Here is a 27,621-nt window from a genome sequence, read left to right as displayed (position 1 = left end):
AGCCTGATAAACTTTGGGAGGCTGAAAGCTGCTGCGGCTGGATGGTGCACAAAGTTGTACAAGTGTTTTAGGGTATTATGTTACCTGGGGTGAATGTCTGAAAACAGACTGAATGATGCCTTTCAAAGCCTGCATGAAAATGCCAGAATCTCATGAACAGTGGCTAAGGCCCCCTTTACACTTTCGTGACCGAAAGTCACGTGACCTAAAGCAATGCCTGTGTAATCTTGAGTTCTATGGACCTTAAAACGCACCAAAGTCAGCCCAAAGTAGTGCAGGGACCACTTTGAAGTTGAGACTTGAAGTCGTACAGATATGAACGGTACTCTTGAAAATCATGGAGTACGACTTGTCATGTGACTTTACAGTCCCAAGGCGCACAAGTTGGAAAGTAGCCTAAATGCCCCGTGTCCATGAGGCCTAACCCTTAACATTCTGCATGTGTGTGTGTGTACAGGATCATTGGTTTTCTTTGCTAGTAAGCTTAATTTTAATTTATTTCTAAAGCCCAAACTTATTTTGTTTTGATTTTGGATAGAGTAGAATAGTTTAAGTGCCGGTTCACATATGTGCGGCTGCGGCGATCGCATATAATATCGGAGCGCACTGCTCCTTCATTACATGCGATCGGATGTGCGGTGCGAATTCAACCATACACTTTGTATGGCTAAATTCGCACTGCACCCGCAGTAAAGTCGCACATGACCCTTTTTTTTGAGCCGCATCAGGATCGGATCGCACAGTGGTTCACACTTGTGCCATCCGATCCTGTGCGAACTGTAAGGATCGCACTGCGATATGCGATCAAACTGGGGGTGTCGTTAACATTACATTGACACCCCCAGCGTATCGCATATGGCAGTGTGAACTGCCAATGGTGCGTTTGCGATGCGGGAACAGGCTGCGAATTCGCAGCCTTCCCGCATCACATAAGTGTGAACCGAGCCTAAAACTGCTGTCAGTAGTATTTTTTTGCCTCCTGTGTCTTATTAGGGAAATTTGCCTTCACTTCCTGTACTGTAGACACAATAGAAAGTGACAGTGAATTGTCACAGGAACAAGCGTCCCCATTGGAAGGTTCCCCCTGTATTGCCATTCTGGGGGCATCTCCGAGTTTGGATTTGTCATTCATTCCCAAGTGATCAGAACAATTCTCTAAAGGGCGCATAGACAGTAATAAAAACCTGAAAGTGGCTCTAAACTTCTTAGCACTCTATTCAATTCTTAAAAACCTTTTAGTTAGGGCTTATGCCCATGGGCACAATCTGCTGCACTCAGACTGGTAATGCTTAGTTTTTTTTTTTTTTTTCCATGTGCACAGCTCCGTAATCTGGAGCAGCATTCAGTTGCATAAATAAAATCTGCTGTCCTGCATATCCACTGTAGGCATCTTTACTTTTGTGCTAACGTTTATGTGCATACAGACTTTAACATGAATGTAGGCTATTGTCCTTGAAACCCATATGTGCTATATGCATGTTAACATTTAGTGTCAAAATTAAATGCCTACGGTGTACAGAAAAGATTTTACAAAGGATCTTGATGCAGGATTCTATGTAAAATCATCCTGCCTCGTGCTCGAGTCCTATCCCTTATCTTAAGGTGGAATTCAGGCCTAAAACTGGCCATACGTTATACATTTCCTTTAGATATACCTTCAACTATGTAAGGCTAGAGCCTGCCTGATTGCATACAAATTGAAATTGTTTAGGTTTGACTTCATATTATATGGTTTTGGTAAATCTAAAGGAAATTTGTATAATGTATGGCCAGCTTTACACTATTAAAATGTTCCCTCCTCCCGTGTAGCTGTCACTCACTGACACAAGGTAGTCGCTGCTTTTTGCAGGGTCATGCTATTTGACCAGAGTGGATTAAAAATATGGGATGTACAGCAATGTAATCTTTGCTCACGTGGTCACTAAAAACAGGGTAGAATGAATATAGGACAGAAAAATAAAGAAGATTTTTACTGTCTGTGGATAAGTGCTTGCTTTTGTACTGAAGCTGCAAAATGGTAACACTTAAGGACAGGTTTGGGTAACTGGTGCAAGGACAGGTATGGCAGGTGGAGCATGAACACTTGGAACGCCTAAAAGCCTTCAGTAGTGTTTCTCAAACTTTGCTTAGTTGTGTGCCACTATTGGAATATTTTGCTTTTAATCACCTGTACATTTTAGACCCCATGCACACTTGGCGCTTAGCTACGATGCGTAGTACTCTAGTGTTTAGGTGCGGACAAAAGACACAGGTGTCCTGACTAGCCATGCTGCAAAAACTGTCAAATTCTGAGAGGCTGACAGCTGCTGCAGTTGGGACAGGGTACCTAGCTATACATTTTGGCAGTATGCACCCCTGCACAAATCCCCGGAATACTGCAAATCTGTGTTCATGGCATTTGTCCCTAGGCGCATACTGCCCTAAATGCTAATACCGCTGGGTGCCCTATTAAGCATCTGTCAGACTCTCATAGGATGACAGGCTGCCAGCAATGGGGCTGGATGGGAGACCTCTGCCCTCCACCTGCACTTAAATGGTAGAGACCCATGCACAGGGGAGGGCATGTTGCCTAAGAAGTACCATATGGTCAGACACATTGAAATTGTCAAACATTCTGTACGTTTTAGCTTCTCTTAAATATACAGTGCAACATTTGCATGCCTATATTTTGAGGAGCATGTTGAAAAGATTGGATCTGCCAATGGTGGCTTATACTGTAGTAAATGTATTCTCACATCACACATGGCAGCTTTGTGCTAAACTCCTGAGCTCATTTAGTCACTAACTTAAATATCTTTATTTGATTTAGAGGCTGCACTTACAAAAAAAAAAAAAAAAAAAAGTGTGTATACATATATAGTTGCTAGGGACAGCAATTTTTTTTTTGCAGGTGATAAATAGGCGGTCCCAGGTGTCAGCTTAGTGTGTCTTTATCCCACAGAGTGAAGTTTGTCATGCACAACATATCTCTATCTGAGCCAGAAAGTTTATTTTTGACTTTCTTGGATGTCCTTCAACTAGTACATAGTGTGCACAGCTTATCTTATCGAGGTGTATTCACTTCTTGGCAGTTTTCTGCAACTTTTTTTTTTATCTCCATAATCTCTTTTGAACTTATCACATTCCAATTTGCACCTTTTTTTGGGCTACTCTCACTTTTGTTTTGTAAAGACTAATTTGGATGAATTGTTAAATTCTTGGATAAGACTTGCATAAATGCCTTTATAACACTCCTCAGGACCTTTTGCTGCTGCTCAAGATGCAACCGAAGATGAAGAAGCCCTAGATGACTCAGTTGTTGAAGATGATGATGACGAGGCTGAAGTAGAAGAAGATGAATCAACAGATCTGGTAATTTTTGTTAATAGGATATTTTGAGCGGCATCTAATCTTGAGGTACACATCTTCACTGGTCATATGATTATCCTGTCAATGATTCGATTCTGCGCTGCATCAGAATAGCTGCCAATGGTTTTCATCAAAAAATTCAAGCAGGCAGAAAAGTTTTTTTTTTTTTTTTTTTACTTTATCGGCTCTAAAAAAGACACTTCCTTCATGTAGCAAAGTCTGAACACCGCAGACAACAGTATTTATTTAGAACAATAAATACTAAATGCCATCAAACTGTTGCTAAGTAGTAGTGCAGTGTACTTCTTTGTAAAAGAAAATGATTTAAATGTAAACCATAACAATCTACAGCTGGCTTTTGTCAATAGTCCATGAGGGGCTCATGATGCAAACAATTTTTGTTTCTAATTTTTCTGTATTTCACTAAATATGCACATGACAAATCCCCTTTTTATAGCCTTCAATTCAGGGTCTTTTATATAATTTACTAATCTAAGGTGATGTAACTTTGCAGAACAATTTTGCAAATACATTTTTGGTAGGGATGCACTGATGCAGAGTATTTTCACGAGTACTTGTGAAAATGCTCCAGATACAGAAAACTATACTTTTCAGTGTGATTTGCGTCAACGTGTAACGAACGGGCGCAAATCGCACTGCAAAGAATTGCATGCAATTTGGACAGGAACGCGGTGCAAATCCTGTTCAAACCACATGTGTTTTCCCCCACCGTTCCTGTGTACCCAGTATTGAAAGGGAAGCACTATCTAGTTGGGTAGTTTATTAACCACTTTCCTACAGTGCACTTTCACCACCTTCCTGCCCAGACCGATTTTCAGCGCTCTCACACTTTGAATGACAATTACTCAGTCAGGCAACACTGTACCCATAAAAAAATTGTGTCCTTTTTTTCACACAAAGAGCTTTCTTTTGATGGTATTTAATCACTACTGGGTTTTTTATTTTTTGTGCTATAAATAAAAAAAAAAAAAAGACTTAAAATATTGTGAAAAAAACACATTTTTCTTTGTTTCCGTCATAAAATTTTGCAAATTAGTCATTTTTCTTCAAAAATTTTGGCCAAAATTTTATACTGCTACATATCTTTGGTAAAAATAACCCAAATACGTGTATATTATTTGGTCTTTGTGAAAGTTATAGAGTCCACAAGTTATGGTGCTAATCATTGAAAATTTATCACACTTGATCACACCTGATGTACTGAAGGCCTATCTCATTTCTTGAGACACTAAAAAGTCTGGAAAGTACAGATGCCCCCCAAATGACCCCTTTTTGGAAAGTAGACATTCCAAGGTATTTAATAAAGGGCATGGTGAGTTTTTTGAAGTTGTAATTTTTTTCCCACAACTCTTTGCAAAATGAAGATTTTTTTTTTTTTTTACAAATTGACGTATTAACAGGTTATTTCTCTCTCACAGCATATGTATACTTGCAACTACACCCCAAAACACATTCTACTACTCCTCCTGAGTATGGCGATACCACATGTGAGACTTTTTCACAGCCTAGCCACATACAGAGGCCTAACATCTAAGTAGCACCGTCCGGCATTCTAGGAGCACAAATTACACACATAATTTCCTGACAACCTATCGCACTTTTAAAGGCCCTGGAGCACCAGGACAATGGAAACCCCCCATAAAATGACCCCATTTTGGAAAGCAAACAGCCCAACGTATAATTTTTGAGGCATAATGAGTCTTTTGAATATGTCATTTTTTTTCCACAAAGCTGTCCATTTATGCAATATTTCTAACACCTAGCCACATACAGAGGCCTAACATCCAAGTAGCACTTTACACAAAGTTGTCCATTTATCTACTTTAAGACTGGGCCTATTTTTAACACTTGGTGTTTACAAGCTAAAATCATTTTTTTGCTAGAAAACTACTTAGAACCCCCAAACATTATATATTTTTTTTTTTAGCAGAGACCCTTGAGAATAAAATGGAGATCGTTGCAATATTTTTTATCGCACCATATTTGCTAAGCAGTCTTCCCAATGTAATTTTTTTTCTTTTTTTTTTTGAAAAAAAATTCCCTTTTTTTAATTAAAAAATAAGAAAACCGTAAATTTAGCCCAATTTTTTTCCATAATGTGAAAGATAATGTTACGCCGAGTAATTAGATACCAAACGTGTCATGCTTCAAAATTGCGCACGCTCACAGAATGGCGCCAAACATTGGTACTTAAAAATCCCCATAGGCAACATTTTAAAAAATTCTACAGGTTACCAGCTTAGAGTTACAGAGGAGGTCTATGGCTCAAATTATTGCTCTTGCTCTAACGATTGCGGCGATACCTCACATGTGTGGTTTGAACACCGTTTACATATGTGGGCGGGACTTGCGTATGCGTTCACTTCTGCGCGCGAGCTAACGGGGACAGGACGCTTTCATCTTTTTGCTCTATTTATTTTATTATTTTTTTTTTATTTTTGGTTTTAAAAAAAAAAAAGTTTTGATCATTTTTATTCCTATTACAAGGAATGTAAACATCCCTTGTAATAGAAATAGGCATGGCAGGTCCTCTTTATTGTGAGATGTGGGGTCAAAAAGACCTCACAACTACACTAAAAAGAAAAAAAAAAATTGTTGAAAGGAAAAAAAAAAGCGGCCCTTTAAACCGGTTGCTAGGCAACGACTTTTGACGTAGCTCCGGTCCTCCAAGACCATAGAGTCGAGTAAGGGCCATCTTGCCCTCACTCGACTTCCTGTCTCTGAGGATCCGGGACCGGTGTAACGTTAAAAAACCATACCCCGTGGAGAAACCATACCCTCGTCACTTCCAGGCTGAAACAGCTGAGCAGCTCAGCAGTGCGCATGCTCAGAGCCCCGGATACGTGATTGAACATTAAAGAATTAGACAAGTGCGCATGCTCGGTGGGCATGAAATTCTCACGGCACTGTGTATAATGTAAAACTTGCGGCGCTTACATTAAAACAGCTAATCTGAAACGTAAATCATCTCCGCTCTTCGCCCTGTCACTGCCCTCATCTCCGGTAATAAATATAAAAGCGGTGGCGGGAGTATGAGATGTAAATGTGACGGCGATCGCGGCTCCGTGATCCGCTTTTATATTACCGGAGATGAGGGCAGTGACAGGGCGAAGAGCGGAGATGATTTACGTTTCAGAGGAGGTGTTTTAATGTAAGCGCCGCAAGTTTAACTACCGTGAGAAATCCATACCCTCCGTAGCGGAACCGGAAGTGACGAGGGTATGGTTTTCTCACGGGTATGGATTTTTCACGGAACAACGGTAAGCTGGGAAAACGTCTGGGACGCGGCAGGAGGGGGGGGGGGGCACCTATTCCCCTGCAATGTAGGGGTAATTCCGCAGCGAATCCGCCACTGGGACCACCCTTATCTGAAAGCCGACCGCCCGCCGTTTAAAAAAATACCGGGGTTATGGCAGCTATCTGCTGCCGTAACCCCAGTATTTAGTTTTTAATGGCCGACGTATATAGTCGGTAAGTGGTTGCATGTATATAGCAAAAATTGCACCCCAAAATACATTCTATAAAGGAAAGTGTACAGGAATAGTCCGAGTCCATCTCCGATCCGCTATTAGCGATTTCAAATTCCAAATCGGATACGGAATTGGATTCGGATACTGAGAGCTCCCAGGTGCTCTCATCAGTCACGGAGAGGACTTGAAGGGCCTCCTCGCTGCTGTACATCCTTTTTGACATGCTGGCTGTGATGGGCTGGGTGACGGTGGACTGCGGATGATAACTGATGGGTGGCAGGTGATGGTGACTGATGGGGTGACTATGACTGATGGGGTGACGGGCGATGGTCACCGATGGGTGACGGGCGTTGGTGCACGGCGGTACTGATGGCAGTCTCTGGTGACCGGTGAACTTTAGACATGTTCACATGTCAGCGTAGCGATCGCGGGCAGAATCACCGCGATTCTGCCCGTGATCTGGAAATCATTGCAAATCGCGAGACGCCTGTGCGTTGCCCGTGATTTGCAATAGCATCCCAAGCACTGTGCGATGTTGCCGCGATTTCCGCCTGCTGAATCGCAGTAACATCGCGCAAACAACGCATGACACCCAAAAAAGGTACAAGAGCTTCTTTGGGGCGTCATGCGATGTTACCGCGATTCGGCAGGCGGAAATCACGGCAACATCGCACAGCATTTGGGGTGCTATTGCAATGCACAGGCGTCCCACGATTTGCCATGATTTCCAGATCGCAATTTCTGGGCACTGATGAGGTGACGGTTGGGTGACAGGTGCAATTGGGGGGGGGGGGGGGCTGAGGACTGTGTAGGGACATTTATTGCTGTGATTTTACTTTTACAGGTACACAGAGCAGTAACTCTCTGTTTCTGGCTCTGCTCTCCTCACACTGCAAACTGTGTGAGGGGAGAAGAGCTAGTGACAGGGAGTTACTGCTGTGTTTACATTTTGTGATCGGCTGGGAATGGATTCCCAGCCGATCACATAGTAAACAGCCACTGTCAGTGGCTATTTACTACCGCCGGTGATTAGCTGTGTTCCTAGGGAACACAGAGCCACTGACATGACCGCGCTGCGCGCTCCCGATTGCGCATGCGCGGTCTTCTTTCGGGCTTTGCTATTGTGATCGGCTGTGTCATTGGAACATAGCCGATCATGTGGGAAACAGCCATGCCCATTGGCTGTTTTCCCCCCTGCCGGTGACGGGCTGTGTCCTGGGGACACGCCGACGCCGGCAGGGCGGCACGCACACGATCGCGCGCCTGCCCTGCTTGAATGGGCCGACGTCGTATGACGTCCGCCCAGAACAATGGTCGCACCGTCCCGCCGTCATTTGACGGTGGGCAGGCGGCAACTGGTTAAAAATGTTATAACTCGCAATAAATTGCATATCTAGTCAAATCCAATATTGCATAGTGTCCCCGTCCTGCCGATTTCTAGAAAAGCACTGCTTCTGGAGGTGCTCACAGGGCTGGAGGAGAGATGTATGGGCAACTTCCCCCAAGCTGACATCACTTCTGCTCTATAGCCACAGGGGTTCCGGAACGTCTCCTCCAACATGGGGGAGGGGCAGTTATGGCGATTACCAGGTTGAGCTGTGAGTATGAATTGTCCGGAGAAGAGGGTACAGATGGATTAGGTGGTGGAGAGGTAGGTGGGGGATATGAGAATTTTGGAATACGCCAGTCAGGGGAACCCAGCCCCTACTTCTTGGTGGTATTCGGGTAAAATAATTGAGGTAAGATAAGGTAACACAAGTTTAAGGGCCATTTAAAAAGGAAGGTAGGTAAATGGAAAACTGTTTGTTAGATATCTAGTTGGTATTTGTGTTGGGATGTGTTTGTAGGATCTTTTTGTATTATTGCAAGCTGTGGCCAAGTCTCTTTATCCATTATATGGGACGAGCATGGACAGACTGTTTTTCCTGTGGCAGAAAATATTTTTGTGAATAGAATTATGCTATTGGCTTATTTAAAAATGTAATTTTATTAATATTTGTCTTGGTCTTTTATGTCTCCTTTACAAAAGTAGTCTTGCCCAAAGTACTAATTAAATTTTCTTAATCTGTGCTTTTTTTTTTTTTTTTCGTGGATCCCTAGGTAGAAGAAAAAGAAGAGGAAGAAGATTTGAGTTCTGGTGAACCGAAAGCCTCTCCCAATGCCGACACCACTATTTTGTTTGTTAAAGGAGAAGGTAATTCCATTTTCTACCACTTTTGTGTGTGAAATTATCTGAAGATCATTATTGTGCATTCTTGTATTATCTGCCTTAGAACTACTCTGCCACTGTCATTCTGCTCTAGGACCCCCAAAACCCAGGGCAGAAATAGGGCCATAGCTCCCTGGTCAAGCTGCATATGCATTTTTTTTTGTCCTTTTTTTCATTTTTTGGTAGCCCATTCAAATGAATTGACCGCCTAAGGCCCCTTTCACACGGGCTTTCCGATCAGGTCCGTCTGTCAGTTTTTCAGGCGGATCTGATCGAATGCTCCATCTACCTCCTATGGAGCAGCAGATGTCAGCTATTTATTTTATTTATTTTATTTTTATTTTTACAAAAAAAAAAAAAAAAAAATTGATCATTTTTATTTCTATTACAAGAAATGTAAACATTACTTGTAATAGAAAAAGGCATGACAGGACCTCCTTTTTTTGTGAGATCTGGGGTCAAAAAGTCTTCAGATCTCACAAGTACACTAAAAGATAGAAAAAATAAAAAAAAAATTAATTAAGCTTGCCCTCACTCGACATCCTGTCTGTGAGGATCCGGGACCGGATAGTTTTCCCCGCTGCCGGCGGGGCCGGTAAGCGGGGAAAAGGACCAGAATGCGGCGGGAGGGGGCACCTCTTCCGCCACCCCGGAAGGGTGATCCCGCGGCGAATCCGCAGCTGGGACCACCCTTATCAGAAAGCCAACCGTCCACCGTTTAAAAAAATACCAGGGTTATGGCAGCTATCTGCTGCCATAACACCGGTATTTAGGTTTAAACGGAGGACGTATATAAACCTTTTTGGACTTGGACATGGTGGCTGTATGAAGGGTGGCAGGTACTCGGGTACTTTGCTGGGCAGGTGACAGGTACTCTGGTACTGATGAGCAAGTGGCAGGTACTCGAGTACTCTTATGGGCAGGTGATAGGTACTAATACTGATAGGTGATACTGATACTGTACTGATGGGTACGGATGATCGGTACTGATGGGTAGTGATGGGTACTGATGAGCAGGTGGCAAGTACTCAGGTACTTCAGGTGTGAGGTACTCTGATGGGTAGGTGACAGATACTCGGGTACTCTGTTGGGTAAGTGACAGGTACTCCGATGACGGGTACTCAAAGTATCAGAGTACCCGTCATCAGAGTACCCGTCATCAGAGTACCCGTCATCAGAGTACCCGTCATCAGAGTACCCGTCATCAGAGTACCCGTCATCAGAGTACCCGTCATCAGAGTACCCGTCATCAGAGTACCCGTCATCAGAGTACCCGTCATCAGAGTACCCGTCATCAGAGTACCCGTCATCAGAGTACCCGTGTACCCGTCACCTACCCATCAGAGTACTTTGATGGGCTGGTGACAGGTACTCGGGTACTTTGATGGGCTAGTGACAGGTGCTCTTTATTGGGGGGGGGCGCAATCAGTGTGTTTGGGGTGCACTGTATTTGGTAACTAGCTGTTACCACAATCTCCTTCTCACACAGGATCAGTGTGTGAGGAGGAGAACACGGTGACAGCTAGTTACCGTGTTCTCTGTTGACATTTGTGACCGGCTGTGATTGGACACAGCCGGTCACGTGGTAAAGAGCCAATTTCATTGGCTCTTTACCTAGATCGGGGATGGGCTATGTCCGAGGGACGAGCCTCGTCCCCGATCGGCGCGCCCCCGGGGGGCGTGCATTGAGAAGGGAATGAGCGGCTCGCGCTGGAGCCGCTCATGTGATCGGCTGTGATTGACACAGCCGATCACGTGGTAAACAGCCAGTTTCATTGGCTGTTTACCGTGATCGGGGTTGGGCTCAGTCCAAGGGATGAGCCTCACCCCCGATCGCCGCGCGCAGTAGCGGGGAGATCCGGGCGCCGTCATATGACGTCCGCCCGGATCGAGAAAGTAAAATGACGGCGGCAGGAATCCTATGGCGCGGTATGGAAGGGGTTAAAATACTCATGTGTATGTTCGCGCAGCTAGACTGTTATTTGTTTGAAAAAAAATTTTCCCCTTGCTATTCTAAAAACATAGCTTGCCTTTTTTTTTTTTTTAATCTGAGGTTACTGGGGCTCTGCATTCCACACAATCTGCAAATACTGTTAATGCAGATATTCCCTAGCCCACTGCTAGGACATTGTTGTGTTTGAGCTTATTAAAGAGAGTTTTAGCAGGGGCACAGTGTTTTTAAACAAATAAAGCCTTCAGCTCATGGGTGCCCAACCAGTGGCCCGCAACCTAGTTTCGGTCGACAAGTCCAGATCCCGGGTTGCCGGCCTAGCATCCCAGAGCATCAATGTTGTGGAAGGAGTCGGCAGTAGAGAAACCAAGCGTCTGCAAAGGGAGAAGAACTGCATAGGCTGATGCTTCCTTAATAGCGCTGGCTCTTTACCCAGGCAGAGTGATCCCAAATGCACTTTGCCTTGGACAGCAAGACTACAGCTGGCGATGCCTGCAGATCAGAAAGTGGAGGAATAAATTAAAGGGCCGTGTAATTGTCACTCACGGTTTAACAATGGGAAAATGATCAATGTTATCAGTTCTACCTTGGTTATTAGCCTGCTTTCAAACTGATCCACAGACACGGTGCGGTTTGCCTACACCGCAAGTGCAGAGAGAGAGCGCGGTTTACCTGCACAGATGTTCCATGCATTCCTTGTGCAGGCTGAACGGACAGTGTGAATTCAGGGATGCACCCACATGGATGTCCAATTGGGAGCAGCGACTGTCTGAGAAGCCGATGCGTCCCAGTTGACATCAGTGGGACAGGATGCACAGAACACCTTAGCATTTTTATGTATTGCAATAATATAAAAAAACATCCTAGTGTGCCCAAACGCTTGCCTCTGGTGTCCCTGATCTCTGCCACAGGTTTTGAGTGTATAGTGCAGCTTCCCTGAGCTTTCCATTAAAGGGAGTGGGAGCCCTGTGTATGTTGCATGCATTTATAAGCAAGGGGCAGCAGGGGAGTGGCTTGCCACCCAGCTGTCTTTTCTGTGGGCTCATGTAGGTGCCATGGGGCACAGGCATACAAAGGTCTTATAGGTCCCTATACCAAGGACCAAGATGGCTTAAAAAAAGCAGGAAAGCGTCAATAATGTGTTTGGGCATGTGTTTCTGTTTTAAATTTCGAAAACCTCAGGGGAGGGTATGTCTAGGTGTGAATTGGTCCCAATGATCAGTAGCTGCTTTGTTAAGCAGCTAATTACCCGCATACATTCCCTTTTAAAGTGAAAGCCATTGGGATAGCCATTCTTAACCACTTAAAGTGGTTGTGAACTCTACACTTCAGCACATTGCAATCCTCATTATCATTGCTGCCTGTAAAAGTGTCCTTACTTGTTTCATCCTCTTGCAATCTGCCCACTAACGTTTGATTACGTCACTGGCGCATGCACTTCCGTCCTGTGATTTACGGCACACTCTGTGTGCTGTCTCTCCATTAACAGCATGCCTTATACAAAAGTTCTGCTGTCCTGCAGCACAGCTTTGAAGACTCGCAAGGCTGGGCATTCATTCACAGCTTTCTGGTTCTCTTCTTGTGACCACGTGATGTCACACGGGAAGTAAACCAGGGCATCCTAGAGACTCCTATAGCTCCAATCCTCTGCAGCTTACAGCCTTGAATGACAGCCGCAAAACAAAGTGGGTAAAACATGGCTGAGCTTCGTTGCCGTAGTAACATCGGGTTAAGAAAGGCTTTGATAATACACGGTTGCGCATGCGCAAGATTTAAGCAGGGGATACAAGGAAGGGCGAAAATGACATCCAAAGCAGAATCGGAGAACAGTACTCAAGATGGCGCAGCCTAGTCCCGGAAGACACATTTTTTACAAACTACTAAAAAATAGTAAGAAGAAATTGTGCATACATTTTACTATGCAATGATTGTAAATGCATTTTCATATCAGTAGAAGAAAATCGCGATGGGGTATGCAGAGTTTACTTCCTCTAACTGTTTATAGGGAAAGATCTGTAAAACTTGAAACTGTATGAGCAAATGCCTGAAATGCTTGGATATAATGGTCAGTAAGCAGACAACAGTGCTGTTATGATTATCCAGGTTTTGACTTTAAGGAAAAAAAGATGAAATTACTTCTTTTGACCTGCAATAACCATTTGGTAAAGAAAGTACGTTCCAGTGTCTGAAATTTGTATGTTTAAAAATTTGTTTGTTTTAAAATTTGTTTAATTTTACAAAAAAATTGTTTTTTTTTTTTTTTCGCCCAGACTTCCCTGCTAATGAAATTGTGAAGTTCTTGGTAGGCTTCACAAATAAGGGTACCGAAGACTTTGTTGTTGAATCACTGGATGCCTCTTTCCGTTACCCTCAAGATTACCAATTTTATATACAGAATTTCACTGCTTTGCCGTTAAACACACTTGTTCCTCCTCAAAGACAAGCCACCTTTGAATACTCCTTCATTCCTGCAGAGCCAATGGGTGGTCGTCCCTTTGGACTGGTTATTAATTTGAACTACAAGGATGCCAATGTAAGATTTCTGATATTGAAGAAAATGCACAAGTATTATAAATCTCATGTTGAAATTTGTGTTAAACAGGAACATTCTATTCCTGTAAGGCACCCATTTATTTTCCTAGTACAAAATAGGATGAACTGTCATGTGTGACTTTAGGTGCTGAAAATAAGAATTAAATGCGTGCAGCTATGTCCCAACCTAATCCCTTTTCCCCACTGTAAAAAAATATGCTGCTTAACCAAACAACTTCACCTAACAGTTTAAAATGTACTTGACAATGGCAGATCTCCTAATTCTATCCTGATAGGTCCACATGAAAACTAAATGTTTCTGTTTTTTCTATAAGCACTTGTACCTTGCAGCAGAGAACCATGTACAACTGATTAGGCGTTAAGTCGCCTGCCCCCTGCTTATTTTAACCCCATACATTCATGCCTCAGCACTGTTGTGGTGCAGCTCCATACAGTTGAATAGATTTGTATTTGGCAGGTGGTACTGCCCACTGAGTATGACAATGGAGATAAATCTTTTCTATCCCACAATGCAAAACCTTACGGATGCAGCATATGTACTCCTCTCAAGTTGACTGTAATAGTGTTAATTTAGTCAACTAAATTGACACTGACGTAAACAACCTAATGGAATTGATTTAGTACAACTGGAGAGTGCAAAATCTGGTGCAGCTGTGCATAGAAACCAAACTACATCCAAGCTGAAGTTAGAAGCTGATCACCTACACCAGATTTTGCACTTCAGATTTTTCAAATCAACCTGTTTCTGGTCTGAAATTGCAGAGAGATTTGGGGTCTTTTAGACTCCAGATCCCTCTGTAAAGAGTGTACCTGTTGCTGGATATTACTGTCACAAGGGATGTTTACATTCTTTGTGACAGCAATAAATATAAGAAAATATTTTTAAAGTGCCCTGTCCTCGTGCGCAGAAGCGAACAAATACGCTCATCGCATCTGCATATGTAAACAGTGTTCAAACAACACATGGGAGGTATCGCTGCGATCGTTGAAGTGAGAGCAACAATTCTATCCCTAGACCTCTGTAACTCAACTTGTAACCTGTAGAAATTTTTAAAGCATTGCCTATGGAGATTTTTTTTTTTTTTTTTGTACCAAAGTTTGTCGCCTTTCCACGAGTGTTTGCAATTTAAAGCATGACATGTTCGGTATCTATTTACTTGGTGTAACATCATCTTTGACATTCTACAAAAAAAATTGGGCTAACTTTAAAAAAAAAATAAAAAAAAAAAAGTTAATTCATGAAAGTGTAGTTCTTCCCCAAAAATTGCATTTGAAAGACCTCTGCTCAAATACAGTGTGACATAAAATATTGCAACGATCACTATTTTATTCTCTAGGGTCTCTGCTAAAAAGCGTGTGTAATATATATTGTGTATTGTTTGGGAGTTCTAAGTTATTTTCTAGCAAATACTGATTTTAACTTGTAAGCAACAGATGTTAGAAAAAGGCTTAGTCTTCAAGGGGTTAATGTATTCGCTGCATAAAGATAACAAACCTGAAAAAGTAATCCTGCCCTTCCATTCTTCAACGGGCAGCGCTGTACATTACCTACAAATGCCTATAGAGTGCCCCGGAAGTCCCAAAAGCCCTGGTTATTCCAGTGTGCACATAGCAACCAGCTTCTTTAGTTGCTGGTTCTGGATACCTACTGGTACCAAAGGATTCTGCTCAAAAATCCCACAGCGTCAAGTTGTCTATACTATTTTATATATTGAAAGATTCAGGCTGGGTTCACACTGATGTGCAGAGTGGCTCACAGCAGGGGACTGGTGCGTCCATGCTCTCAGTTTCAGGGATGAATCAGGCTGGATAGGGACCTGAAACAGATCAGAAGATGCTCAGGACTCTTTTGCAAACCGCTCTGCAGCCATCCCGGAGCTGTTGAACCGGTCTACTGACATGCGAATTGAATGCGGAAAACCCGCATCAAATTTGCATTAGTGTAAACCCAGCCTCTAGTTTGAGAGAGGCAACATTTTGATGTGTGTATTTGTTCTTCCAGGGAAATGCGTTCCAAGATGCTGTGTTTAATCAGACGGTCACCATAATTGAGAGAGAAGATGGGCTGGATGGAGAGACGTGAGTTTATACAGTTTAAGCCAAAAAAATATATGGCCCATATACCTGTGGATGTATTTATGCCCTGCCTTATAATGGCAGAGATGACCTAATTTGCAGAATTTCCCTTAGTGGGCAATAAGAAATCTTCCTTAAATGGTTTTTGTTGTGTGTTTTTTTTTTTTTTTTTTTTTTAATCATTCATCCTAACCTTTAATACCTCCAACATTGGTTTACCTTTTTTCTTCAGAATCTTCATGTACTTGTTCCTCGGTGGGCTTGGCTTACTTGTGATTGTTGGTCTGCATCAACTTCTAGAGTCCAGAAAGGTAAATGCTTGTTTTATGTCTGTGTATTACTGTATGCCTTCATAGTATTAAAATGACTCTTCTTAAATGGACATTCCCATTTTAATCTTACTTGGTATTTGCTGGGCCTTCTGATTTTTTATTTATATATATACATACATACATACATACATACATACATACATACATACATACATACATACATACATACATACATACAAGGTTTTATTCTAAGAGGTGACTTTTTTTTTTTTTTTTTAGTTGCCTGTACAGATCAATAGGTTAGAAAAATCTGTTAATTGATTGGTTCATAGCAACTAATCACTATTCATACAAAAAATGATATATATAATTACTCCTAAGTTTGAGAAGCTGGTATCTATCATCATTTGTTTTCCATGTGTGGTTGGCTTTGTATGCAGCATTCTTCTGTCCCTCCCTCCCCCCCCCCCATGTTTAAACTCTTCATTCTGTGGTACCTTAACAAATCAGACTCTTTCGATCATATACACACACTGGCACTGGAAGTGATCTGTTATGTATAAAGACATTTTTATGCTTCCAGATTACTTTTTTCCTGATTTTATATGTTCCACTTTAAAGCTGTTAGCCAGGCTTGGATGCGTTGGGCTACGTTTTTATTAATGCCCCATACACACGTGCAGATTATCTGCAGACTTTTGTCTGCAGACTTACCAAAACCATATAATATGAGGTCAAACCTAAACACTTTCAATTTGTATGCAATCCGGCAGGCCCTTGCACTACATAGAAAAGGTAAATCTGCAGACAAAAGTCTGCAGATAATCTGCACGTGTGTATGGGGCATTAGTGTCTATTCAGATTTTTTTTTTTTTTTCTGCCTAGTCAGAGTAAGGACCTAGTTCTTGCTGGGATCTCTGGTCCTGATTGTTTTCTTTTTAAAGCAGAGTTCCACCGAAAAGTGGAACCTCCGCCTCTATGCCTCACCTCCCCCCCCCCCCCCTCCGGTGCCACATTTGACACCCTTCAGGGGGGGAGGGACAGGTCCCCTTCCCCACTTCAGCGCTGTCCCTCGAAGTTCGCCTCCTTCCGCCGCCGGGCCAATTACAAAGCGCAGCTTTGAAGTCGAAAGGCTTCACTGCCGGGTTCCCTTACCCTGAATGCCGGCAGCAGCACCCGAGAGCCGATACGAAAATCGGCTATGAGTGCCGACGTCGCAGGAACGCTGGACAAGTAAGTTTCCCTTTTACCTCCTATTTTGACAGATGTGTCGCAAAAGAGTGGAAATGTACAAAACGTCCCTTTGTGGTTCCTAAACTCCTTGCAATGAGGTACCCTTTGAAGAGTCCCTCCTTAAAATGTGGACTGTTCCACTGGTGGTGGCCCTCCCCAATTTGCAAGTTAAGTAGGGCGACCATGATCCTGGTGGAGTGAACACCAGCCTTTTAGGATCCAGCTGACAGAAAAACAGAGGCTGTTGCCCGCAATATGTTCACTGTTGTGGGTTCGGTGCTTTAGCCGGTCTTCACCATTGCCCTGGTTTTGCAAACTCTGACCGAGCGGGCAAAACTTTTACGCGGTCACCCAGAGGGTGAGAGCTGAGCTGGCAGACCAGTTGGTCCAGGGACTACAGTTTTATCTGTGATGCTTCTTTGGATGTGGCTCCCCTGATTTCTAGACTGTCTGTTTTGGCAGTAGTACTTGTACGTGTGTTGTTGGTCGTTAGTGCTCTGGTCTGCAGACCAAAACAAGGCCTTAACTGATCTCTTTTCAGGGAGATTGCCTGTTTGGGGATGACAGGAGTCTCACAGGGGAGAAGAGTACTTTTTTCTTCTGCAGGCCTGAAAGGGTAAAGAACCTCATCACAGACGTGGCCCATCCTTTTCAGCTCACAAGGAAGTTTCTTCGTTTTTTGATTCTCCAAACCCGTGGACAAGGCTCCTTCAGCATGACTGTGCCCGCACCTGGGGTGGGGGGCACATCTTTGCTGGTTTTCGGCCCGTGGACCACCTTGGTGCAAGACAAATGGGTCCACAAAGTGATACGGTCTGGCTACAAGATTGAGTTTCATTCTTACCCTCCCAGAAAGGTTCTGTCCTTCCAATGTGCGCCTTTCTCCAGACCCATTGCGAGCTCTTTTGGGCGGTGCAAGACCTGTTGCTTTAGGGTGTGATTTTTCCCGGTTCCAATCTCTGAACGGTTTCAGGGTTTTTATTTGAACCGGTTCACGGTTCCAAAGAAAGGGGGCAGGGGGGTACAATTCTGGATCTCAAGGCCCTGAACTGCTTTGTGCAAGTATGGAATGGAGTCTATTCGCAGGGTAGTGGCGTCCCTTCATTAGGGGGATGGTCTTGCCTCTATTGACATCAAGGGTCTTTACTTGCACATTCCAATCTGTGCCAGTTACCAGCGCTTCCTCTGCTTTGCTGTAGGAGAGGAGCATTATCAGTTTTTGGCATTACCCTTTGGTCTCGCCTTTGCTCCTTGGATCTTAACAAAAGTGTTGGCCCCGGTTCTGGCATTGCTGCGTTAGTAGGAGATCGCAGTACTGGGCTACCTGAACTACCACCTCCTGCGATGCAGACTCCTCTGCTTCTCTGGGGGATGAGGTGGAGATCACTTTACAGACACTGAGTTTGGCTGGTTTCTGAATTAACCGAAGTCTGCTCTGATTCCTTCCAGAAAATTGTATTGTCTGGGTCTGACTCTGGATAAACTCCAGAAGTTGCATGCTGTGTTTCATCTGCTGTCCAGATTGTCATTCCTCCGGACTTGCATGCTGGACCTGATGGTATCTGCCTTCGCAACGGTTCAGTTTTGCACCGTTCCGTACGCGGTCCCTGCAAAGGGAGTGGCAAAAAGTCTCTGGAAGATCAGTGCCATGAAGCCAAAGGGTCTCTGGTTTAGTGGCTTCGCTCTCCGGCTCTTCGACAGAGCAAATCCTTTCTCCCCTTGTATTGGACAGTGGTCACCACAGATGCTAGTCTGTCCTGTGGGGAAGTGTCCTGGGTAGGAGCGCCATTCAGGGTGTTTGGACACTGGAATAGTCCAGACTACTTATTAAATGTCCTGTAACTTCAAGTGATCAGGCTGTGCCTGGATCACTGGACGGATAGTCTTCAGGGGTATCCAGTGCAGATTCTGTCGGACAACACCACGGCCGTGTCAATCACCAGGGTGGACCAAGAGGTGTTAGCAACTCTGGAAGTTGCTGGCATTCTACAGTGGACAGAACGTTTCGTTCCAGCCCTCTCTGCCGTACACATTGCAGGGGTTGAAAACTGGCAAGCGGATTATCTGTCAGCAGGTGCTGGCCCAAAGGGAGTGGTCCCTCCACCCGGACGTGATTCATCAGATATGTCTCCGATGTGGCATCCTTTAGTTGGATCTGTTGATGTCTCTGCTCAGCCGAAAGGTTGAGGTTTAGCATGGTCACAGGATTCTCTGGCGGACGTGCTGGTGGGACCAGTATCCTCTGATCTACGCTCCCCCCCCCCCCCCCTTCTTCTGCCGAGGCTCTTGCGCAGGATCAAAGAATTCTGGTTATTCTAGTGGCCCTGGACTGGCTACGCCGACCTGGTGCAGCTGGTCACTGACGTCCCTTGGAGACTGCCTCTCAGGGAGTATCTGGTGTCCCAAGGGCCATTCTTCCATCCTGCTTTAGTTGCTGGCTTTGACAGCTTTGAAAGCTAGGTGCTGAAGGATAGAAGTTTGCCTGGGTCAGTGATTCAGACACTGCTGAAAGCTAGGAAGTCTACCTCTAGGAAGATCTAACATCGTACACGGAATGCATACATTTGCGGTGTAAGTTGCTTGTTTTTCACTTTCTCGTGGCTTGGGTCTTGACCTATCTTCAATGGGGAGTTGAGCAGAAATTGGCCTTGAATACAATCAAGGGCCAGGTCTTGGCGGTCTTCTTTCAATGACCCCTGGCCACGCTCTCCCTGGTGCGTACCTTTTTTTTTTTTTTTTTTTTTTTTTTTTTTTTCCAAGGGGTTCGACATCTCACTCCATCAGTGCGGTGTCCTCTACCGCCTTGGATTATGAACTTGGTGTTTTCGGTCCCCCAGAAGCCTCCCTTGTGAAAATATTCAGGAGATTCCCCTGCTTACACTGTCCCAAAAGGTGGCCTTTCTGGTGGCGATTACCTCTGCTCGAAGGGTGTCGGAATTGGCAGAGTTGTCTTGTCGCACCCCTTACTTGGTGTTGCACAAAGCTAATGTGGTTCTTCTCCCCTGTCTGTTGTTCCTTCCAAAAGTGGTCTCTGATTTTCTAATTAAATGAAGACATTGTGTTGCCTTCCCTGTGTCCCAGGCCAAAACATCCTAAGGAAATTGGGTTGCATGCCCCGGTATGGTTCGGGCGATTCAGGTATATTTGGTGGCTACGGAGTCTTTTCGCAAGTCAAGAAGACTCAAGTTTTGTGCTTACGGATGGGCCTCAAAGACTGTCCGGTTCTTCTGCGACCATTTGTAGATGGATCAGACAGATGTGGCCTATTTGATCAAGGGTCCTGTTTCTCCTTTCCCTGTAAAGGTGCACTCTACTCGGGCGCCCAGTGCTTCTTGGGCTTTCTGTCATCAGGCATCAGTGAAGCAGGTTTGCAAGGCAGCCACTTGGTCGTCAGTGCACACTTTCACAAAATTCAATAAAGTGGATGTGTTGGCATCTGTGGCTGCTTCATTTGGCCACAAGATTTTGCAGGCTGCTGTTTAGAGGGTATTTTCCCTCTTTGGGGGGAGTATTTGTTAAGGTGGGCTCTAGTTGTTCGTTTTTGTTGCGCTCCTGTTTCCTGGTTGGCTACGCTTTAGCCTTGGGGATTTTTTTTGCTGTTTCCACCCCTCATGTTTGACACTGCTTTGGGAAGTCCCACTGGTCAAGAATCCTAAGGAGCTGTGTCCGTCAATGAAAGAAAATCCATTTCTCTGATGTTCACTGATGGACACAGCACCCACTCCTCTATGTAGTTGTAATACTTCTGACACTGCTTGTAACAGAGTACCTATAGCAAAGCAGGGAGTATACCTCCTGGGACTGCCTATAGGTGTAGTCAAGTTCTTTCTGCCTAATGTCCTACTCTTGTAGGGGGCAGTATAACCCACTGGTCAAGAATCCTAGGGAGTTGTGTCCATCAATGAACATCAGAGAAATAGGTTTTACGGTTAATCAAAAATCCCTTCGTTTTATTGGAAGAAAAAAAACAAACCTGTTAAACTTACCTGCTCTGTGCATTTGGTTTTGCACAAAGCAGCCTTGACCCTCTTCTTCTTGGGTTCCTCTTTGGCTACCCTGTCCCCCCTCCCTTTGAGTGCCCCCACAGCAAGCGGCTTGCTATGGGGACACCCGACATTAATCGCAGCCCTGTGTATCCATTCAGACAGCTGTGGTTGCCCCCCATTGGCTAGCTGACTTTGACAGACTTTGACAGTCATGGCCCTCGTTAGATCAAGATGGGGCTCAGGTAAGCATGGGGGGGGGGGGGCATTTGCACACAGGTTTTATATATTGGTGCATTAGGATTTAAAAAAAAAACCTGCTGACTTTACAATCCCTTTACTCATTGACATTGCATGGCTTTTCTAAAAAAATGTCCTCTTAAGACACGTTTGACAATACCCGCGTGAATGAGGCCCTAGTGCCCTGAGCCTGATTTATATTTATTTACTGTATGTTTCCAGAAATTAAATTGACCCTCTGCATCAGAAAATTCATTTTAATAGTGGCTACAGTAATAAAAGGAAGTACTTAGCCCAACGTTCACCAAAGTGAATGTCTGCTCAACAAGTTATTTTTAGAGAGAATTTGGCCTTTTTGTGGCCCCATAGACTTCAATGGGGGTGCCTGGTACCTGAAGAGAACACCTTGTCTCCCTTTGCCAAGCCCAAGGAAACACCTGAAGCTTGATACATGTGCATAAATCTTGTAAAGCGATTCAAAAACCAGTTTGCATGCACAAAGAACATGCCAAAAAAGGCTTAACCTCCAGAAGTCTCCCTGCTCAGGTCTAAGTACAGGGCTAAAAGCCATGGATGTGCCAACAGTTAGACTGTCCTGTTTCAAAGACTAGTCTCTGAACTGAAATAAAGTGCAAAAAGGGTTTGACCTCATTCACACAGTTAATTAGGGCCAGAGGTACAGAAAAAAATCAGTTGGGATCACAGGTGTATGTAATCAGCTGCAACCCGGTCACCTGTACAGATCATAGAAGCTGTGGATGTTTGTATGTAGACCATAGCTTTGTAACCGTACACACGAACAGCCATGGCACCTGTCAGCCTGTCCTAGATTTATACAGGTTTCCTAGCCGCTGCTGATTGCTAACACCTATGAGGCCCCCAGATCCAGATTTACGCAGATTCTTAAGGCAATACAACCCAAAATCAGCCTTGTGAATGAGACCTTGTGCTATAGCAACATGAATATTGGTGTATAATGCATCGTTTTGGTTTCTACAGAGAAAAAGGCCAGCCCAGAAAGTGGAAATGGGTACATCTAACCAAAATGATGTTGATATGAGCTGGATTCCTCCCGAGACTTTGAGCCAGATAAGTAAGTATTCAGTCTGTCTGTCTGTAAATTGTTGGCTGTCCCATTACATTATAGAACAAACCCTTGTAGGTGATCAACAATGTGACATTTTGGTAAGAATGTTAGTGCGTCTGACCTGTCTGATGCTTTTCATATTTGACAAGCTGAGCTGATAGGTGGGATTTTACTTCATAGGCCAAGAGGAGTAAAGGGTCTGTTTTTAGTAATTTAGTTATTCTAATGGGGATTTTTGAGAGTTAGAACAACCTATACCAAAAGAAATCAATTCTGCTCCCCTAAAGTGATACATAGGAGTGGCAAAATAAAGTCCTTGCCTTTTTTTTCTGTTTAAAACCAGTGCTTTGTTTTCCCTGCTGATTTTTAAATTATGTAATAGCTGTAGAACGGGCTTGGAGAACTGATTGGACAAACAATCTGCAACTCTGATTTCTGGTAACTCCCATTCTGTTAAAGCAGAGCCTCCAAAACAACCCCCCCCCCAGATTTTGCACCTTTCGGGGGGGGGGGGGGGGGGAGCGGTAGTTCCTGGTTTTGAGCGCCCGCCACCAAGGCCATTCACAGAGCACAGCATGCTTGTGCTGCAGGGAATCTGCTGTGAAGCCTCAAGGCTTCATTGCTGGTTTCCATTACCTGAGATGACGGTGGCAGCACCCAAGAGCTGATTGAAAAATCGGCTTGAGTAAAGACACCGCTGGATTCGTGGACAGGTAAGTGTCCTAATACTTCTTTTTTTTTTTTTTTTTTTTTTTTTTTTTTGCAGAAGGAGCTTAGCTTTTAAGGTCATGATAGATAGATAGATACAACTTTATTGTCATTGCATAGTACAGGTACACAGCAACGAGATGCAATCAGCTTTGATGCAGATTTCTATGGCATAAGGAGATGACCTTTTATTGTGGTAATGATTTTGCAGCTGGGGAGCTGCAATTTTTTTACGCACAATAAAGATTTTATTTTGTTAATTTCCTTTTTTAAACCAAAGTAAAATTCCTATTTCTGAACTGTACTGTTTTTAGTCTGTGCAAAGTTTAAATTTTAAGGAGCTGGGTGGGAGGCAAATGAACTTCTGGCTGTTTACACCCGCTTACCCCCGATTCGGATAAGGTCCAGGCAGACCAGATTGGAGGTAGCCTGATGTAAATGGACAGGGTAGTCTATTTAACATCTGATGCCCATAGAGCTCATTGGGACCTGCCTGTGTCCTGCTCTGCATAAACTGAATGGACATGATGTAACATCCATCCCGCCTGCTCATAGATCCTCTGCTGATTGAAGCAGACTCCGCTCTGTGTGGCACGTGCCTTGACGATTCTTCACCTCTCTATCAGTACAACTAAGCATTTTTCTTTGTTTCAGTGACTTTCTTCTGGGCCTTTAAGGCGTTTTCCAGTAATCCAAGAAAGGCTTTGATTTTTACCTATTGTCTTTTCTAAAGTATTCCTTTAAATATTTTGCTTGTTTCTTATTGCACTCTGTCCTGTAATTGCTTTTTTTTTTTTTTTTCTAATACATCTTGCTGTCTTTTTTGCTTCCTTGCAACCTCAGTGCAAAGTAGACGAGGTGAGACCACTTGATTTTCTCTAAGTATTATTCACCTGCATCGGTTGTGTGTTCTGATTTGTGATGAAAGGACTGTATTAAAGTAGAACTCTGCCACTTTTTTTTTTTCTTCCTGATACAATGGGATAACTTTGTCCTTACTGCTGTCTGACTCTGATGGAAAGATTTCACTATGGGGTCATATGCAGAAATGAGAACCCAGTAGGGGATCCACCCAATACTACGACAATAAGGGGTGGAGTTCCACTTTTGAGATCATTTCATGAAATTAATTAGGAATGCAAGTAGCTATTAACTATTTTTTAAAAGAAATTTTAACTGCAGAAGTAGATTTGTTTGTGTCTCATACAACTAATTCTCAGGTATCTTGTATTATGTGGACATTTGTATTGTAACAGAACTGGAATCCATGAGATGACCGCATGAACTATGCATGTCTAGAATATAGCTTCACGTGTCACATCACTTGAGTCCTACTGATATGCTAATGGGAGTATAGTTTGTCGCCACTCTTCACAATGTTCTATGAAACTGTTTTCTAGCGGTGTCAGAAAACCTGCATAATTGGTAAAAATGGTTAGCCTTAGTATATGCATACACTTGTGTTCTTTCACCCAGAAAGACGCTTACTGGTAATCACCAAGTTTTAGGTGTCTGGAACCTTTTTATTAGTGATCTAATGTTATGGCTGGGACAAACCTATTAGGCCAGACTTTAAAAAAAATTAATTTTAAATGCTTCAACTCTTTCACTGCCTATTTTCCATAGGCAAAGCTTTAAAAGTGCCCCCCCATAGGTCCTCAATTTAGCATTATGGAGGAGGTCTGGTGCTAGACATTTTGCTCTCTCTAGCGTGCATGGCAATATGTAATGTGCATTGAAATCTAAAGTTTTTCGACAATTGAAGGACCTCTGTTCCAGTTGTGAGATCTACTCTGAAGATGTGGGAGTTGGGCTCAGACGTCTTAGAGTAATTTTACAGCGCACTGGCCTGTGTTTTGTCCTAATTAGAAAATGCAGGCCACTGCAGAGAATTCTATGATTGGAATAGAGCCTGGTAAACTGACTTCCTCAGATCATGTGGCTGGGCTTTCCTATTTTAACACTTTTTTTTTTTTTTTTTCCTTTCTCATTTTGACTAGCCATTCTCCTTCAGAGCCCTTAAGCAAGTTTAGTGTATTTTTGAATCCTACCAATTGCGCTTTATAAATGAGCCTTTAAAGTGGTAAGGCTATAACTGGCACCCCTGGTAACAGTGCACCCAGAATTGGAGATGGGTGGAGAGGGGCCTTTTCCAGCTCATACATTTAATGGAAGGTGCGTTTGGGATGCAGGTCACTTCTACACCTAGGAAACTGGTGTGATGTGCAGTGCAGAATGTCTGCATTTTTCAATAGCAAACTCAAAGGCACCACGGGTCACTGCTCTGTTCAAAGACCTAAATAAAGTTTCACTATTTGACACTTCAAATAAATTTAAAAGCTGGAGCTCACACTGTTGCCCATACAGCAAAATACTACATTTTACTGTATGGGCTAGTATTAATTGGGCCTTAGTGAATCCTAACCTCTTCCTGCCTGCCCTGGCATCCCTTTACAGTTTTGGAAATGCCCAGGGATAGGAAGCATCAGCAATCATGGTGACCTGATCAGAAGCTGGTCCTGACAACTACAGATCTGTAGCCGGACCAAGTGCTGTCAGCGACACAGCCTCCCCTTTTTTTTTTTTTTTTTTTTCCCCTCCTTCCGTACATGTGTTGGGTGGTAGAGGGGTTAAATAAATTTGCTGCAAAAAGGTCTTTTTTTGTTTTATTACAAAAGGTAATGTAAGCGCTTGGGTGACCCTAGCAGATACATTCACGTTATGGGGACATGAACATCATTGGCAATGCAACGGATGTATTGAACCCCGCCCTTTTTTACAGAAAAAAGTATAGCCAAAGCTCGTTTGGCTGTACTTCTCCTATGGATCACAGGAGCGCAGTTTGTTTTGCACTCTTGTGACCCGTTTTCAGCAGAGAGGGGGCTGAGGTCTGCTCTCTGCTGACATCACAGAAGTCAGTCCAGGCACCGTGTCATCACGACAGTGGAAGTCTGAATCCGCCAGGTGTCTGGACTGACACCCAGCTCAGCCTCAGTGACCCGTTGAGCGACTGAGCCGGCCGCTCCCTGCCTCTCCACAGCTCAGCACTCCAATGAGGGAGGAGGCAGAGCGGAGAGCTGCTGATTGTCTGCAGCTCTCTGCTCGGGAAGCTGTTAGAACCAAGCCATCGGGGGTGTTCAATCGCTCGGTTCTCAGTGTAGAGGCACCGGGACCAATGCTGCATCCACCTAGGTAAGTACAACTTGGGGGAAAAACACCAAAAGCTGTACTTCTCTTTTAATTAGTGCCTGAATAATTTCAACTGCAAAACACATTTTGTTCAAGATGTAACATTTTCTTTCTTTGTTAACCTCCTTTAATAGATAAAGCTTCCCCGAGGAGATCTCCACGTAAACGAGCCCAGAAGCGATCAGCAGGTTCTGATGAATGAACAGACTTTGATCAGCAATCTATACTGTCCACTAGTGCTGTCCTCTTCTGACCAGGATGGATGGTATTTGACATCCACAATGGCAAATTGGAGTGGGAAACGACTCTTTGTTAAACATTCAGACTGCAGAAACACATTAATTCTCCCCTCGTCTTTTTTTTTTTTTTTTTTTTTTTTTTGTTAAAGAAGCTCAAGCCCAGAATATCCTCACAGTGCATATATCGGGATTTTACATTGCAGCCTTGAGGACACAGCTGTGAAGTCCTAGGCTGCACCCTCATATTATCTGACTGGTGCATTTTCTGATTTATGCTCGCCTTCTGAGAGAAATGTGACTTTTTTTTTTTTTTTTTTTTTATTTCTAAGTTGGCATGAGTAGAGACTTGTGCTCACATCAGTATACATGTGATCTTAAGGCCTGGGTCACACACAGTGCATTGTGCTGCTATATAATATACGTAGATCAGGGAAGGGAAAGCACAAAGCTTTTTGGCCTGCCTGTTTGCAGCTTATGTACCATCTTCACCAATGTGTATTTTTGCTAACACTTCAAGAAGTATGGATATCTTGGTTTGGGTAATGACTGATTTGTGTGGAATATTATACAAGGGGATTTTACAAAGGTTGTCATTAATCAGTAAAGTAAAAATGTCCAAGTGGTTAGGCAGATGGCTGTACAAAAGAGGGAAGGTTTTTTGTTTTTGTTTTTTCTTTTTGTAAATGGACAAAACGTCTTCAAACTGTCTGCCTGCAATTGTACAAAAGAATAAATTCTTAAATAAAAAGGTAATACTTTTCCTACTTTGCCTAGCTTGTCACTTTTTGTCTGTAATTTCTGCATTCGAAATATAAATCTAGGTACTTTAAATAAAAAAATGGCCAGTTTCAGTATCTTGACAAGCAAATTTTAGAATCTGTATGAATTTTCATTTTTTTTTTCCTAGACACAAACTTTTATTTTACACTCCTTCAATTCATTACTGATCTCTGTAGTAATGATTTTCCGCCAGTCTCCATGTTGAATGACCACCAGTGTCATTCAATCTACTTCTTTTTGAGTCCAGGTTGTCATGGAGATA

General features: G+C 43.5%; 1 protein-coding gene across 2 annotated transcripts in view; it reads left to right on the top strand.

Moving 5' to 3' along the window:
• SSR1 (signal sequence receptor subunit 1) overlaps positions 1-27,343 on the top strand; it is a 29,845-nt gene extending 2,502 nt beyond the window's left edge. Inside the window, exons 2-8 of one of the 2 annotated variants that reach the window (XM_082259386.1) lie at positions 3,239-3,351; positions 8,940-9,033; positions 13,270-13,532; positions 15,555-15,631; positions 15,861-15,939; positions 22,356-22,464; positions 26,475-27,343. In XM_082259386.1, coding sequence (XP_082115512.1) covers positions 3,239-3,351; positions 8,940-9,033; positions 13,270-13,532; positions 15,555-15,631; positions 15,861-15,939; positions 22,356-22,464; positions 26,475-26,542 — 803 coding nt within the window. In that variant the 3' untranslated portion in view covers positions 26,543-27,343. The remainder of the gene's footprint in view (positions 1-3,238; positions 3,352-8,939; positions 9,034-13,269; positions 13,533-15,554; positions 15,632-15,860; positions 15,940-22,355; positions 22,465-26,474) is intronic. The other variant, XM_082259387.1, reaches the window with a different exon arrangement.
• Positions 27,344-27,621: the final 278 nt, after the last annotated feature.

Source organism: Pelophylax lessonae, assembly GCF_965119305.1.
Source record: "Pelophylax lessonae genome assembly, chromosome: 5".
Lineage (NCBI taxonomy): Eukaryota > Metazoa > Chordata > Amphibia > Anura > Ranidae > Pelophylax > Pelophylax lessonae.
Note: the sequence above shows the minus strand (reverse complement) of the source record. Positions and strands in the feature narration are given on the sequence as shown.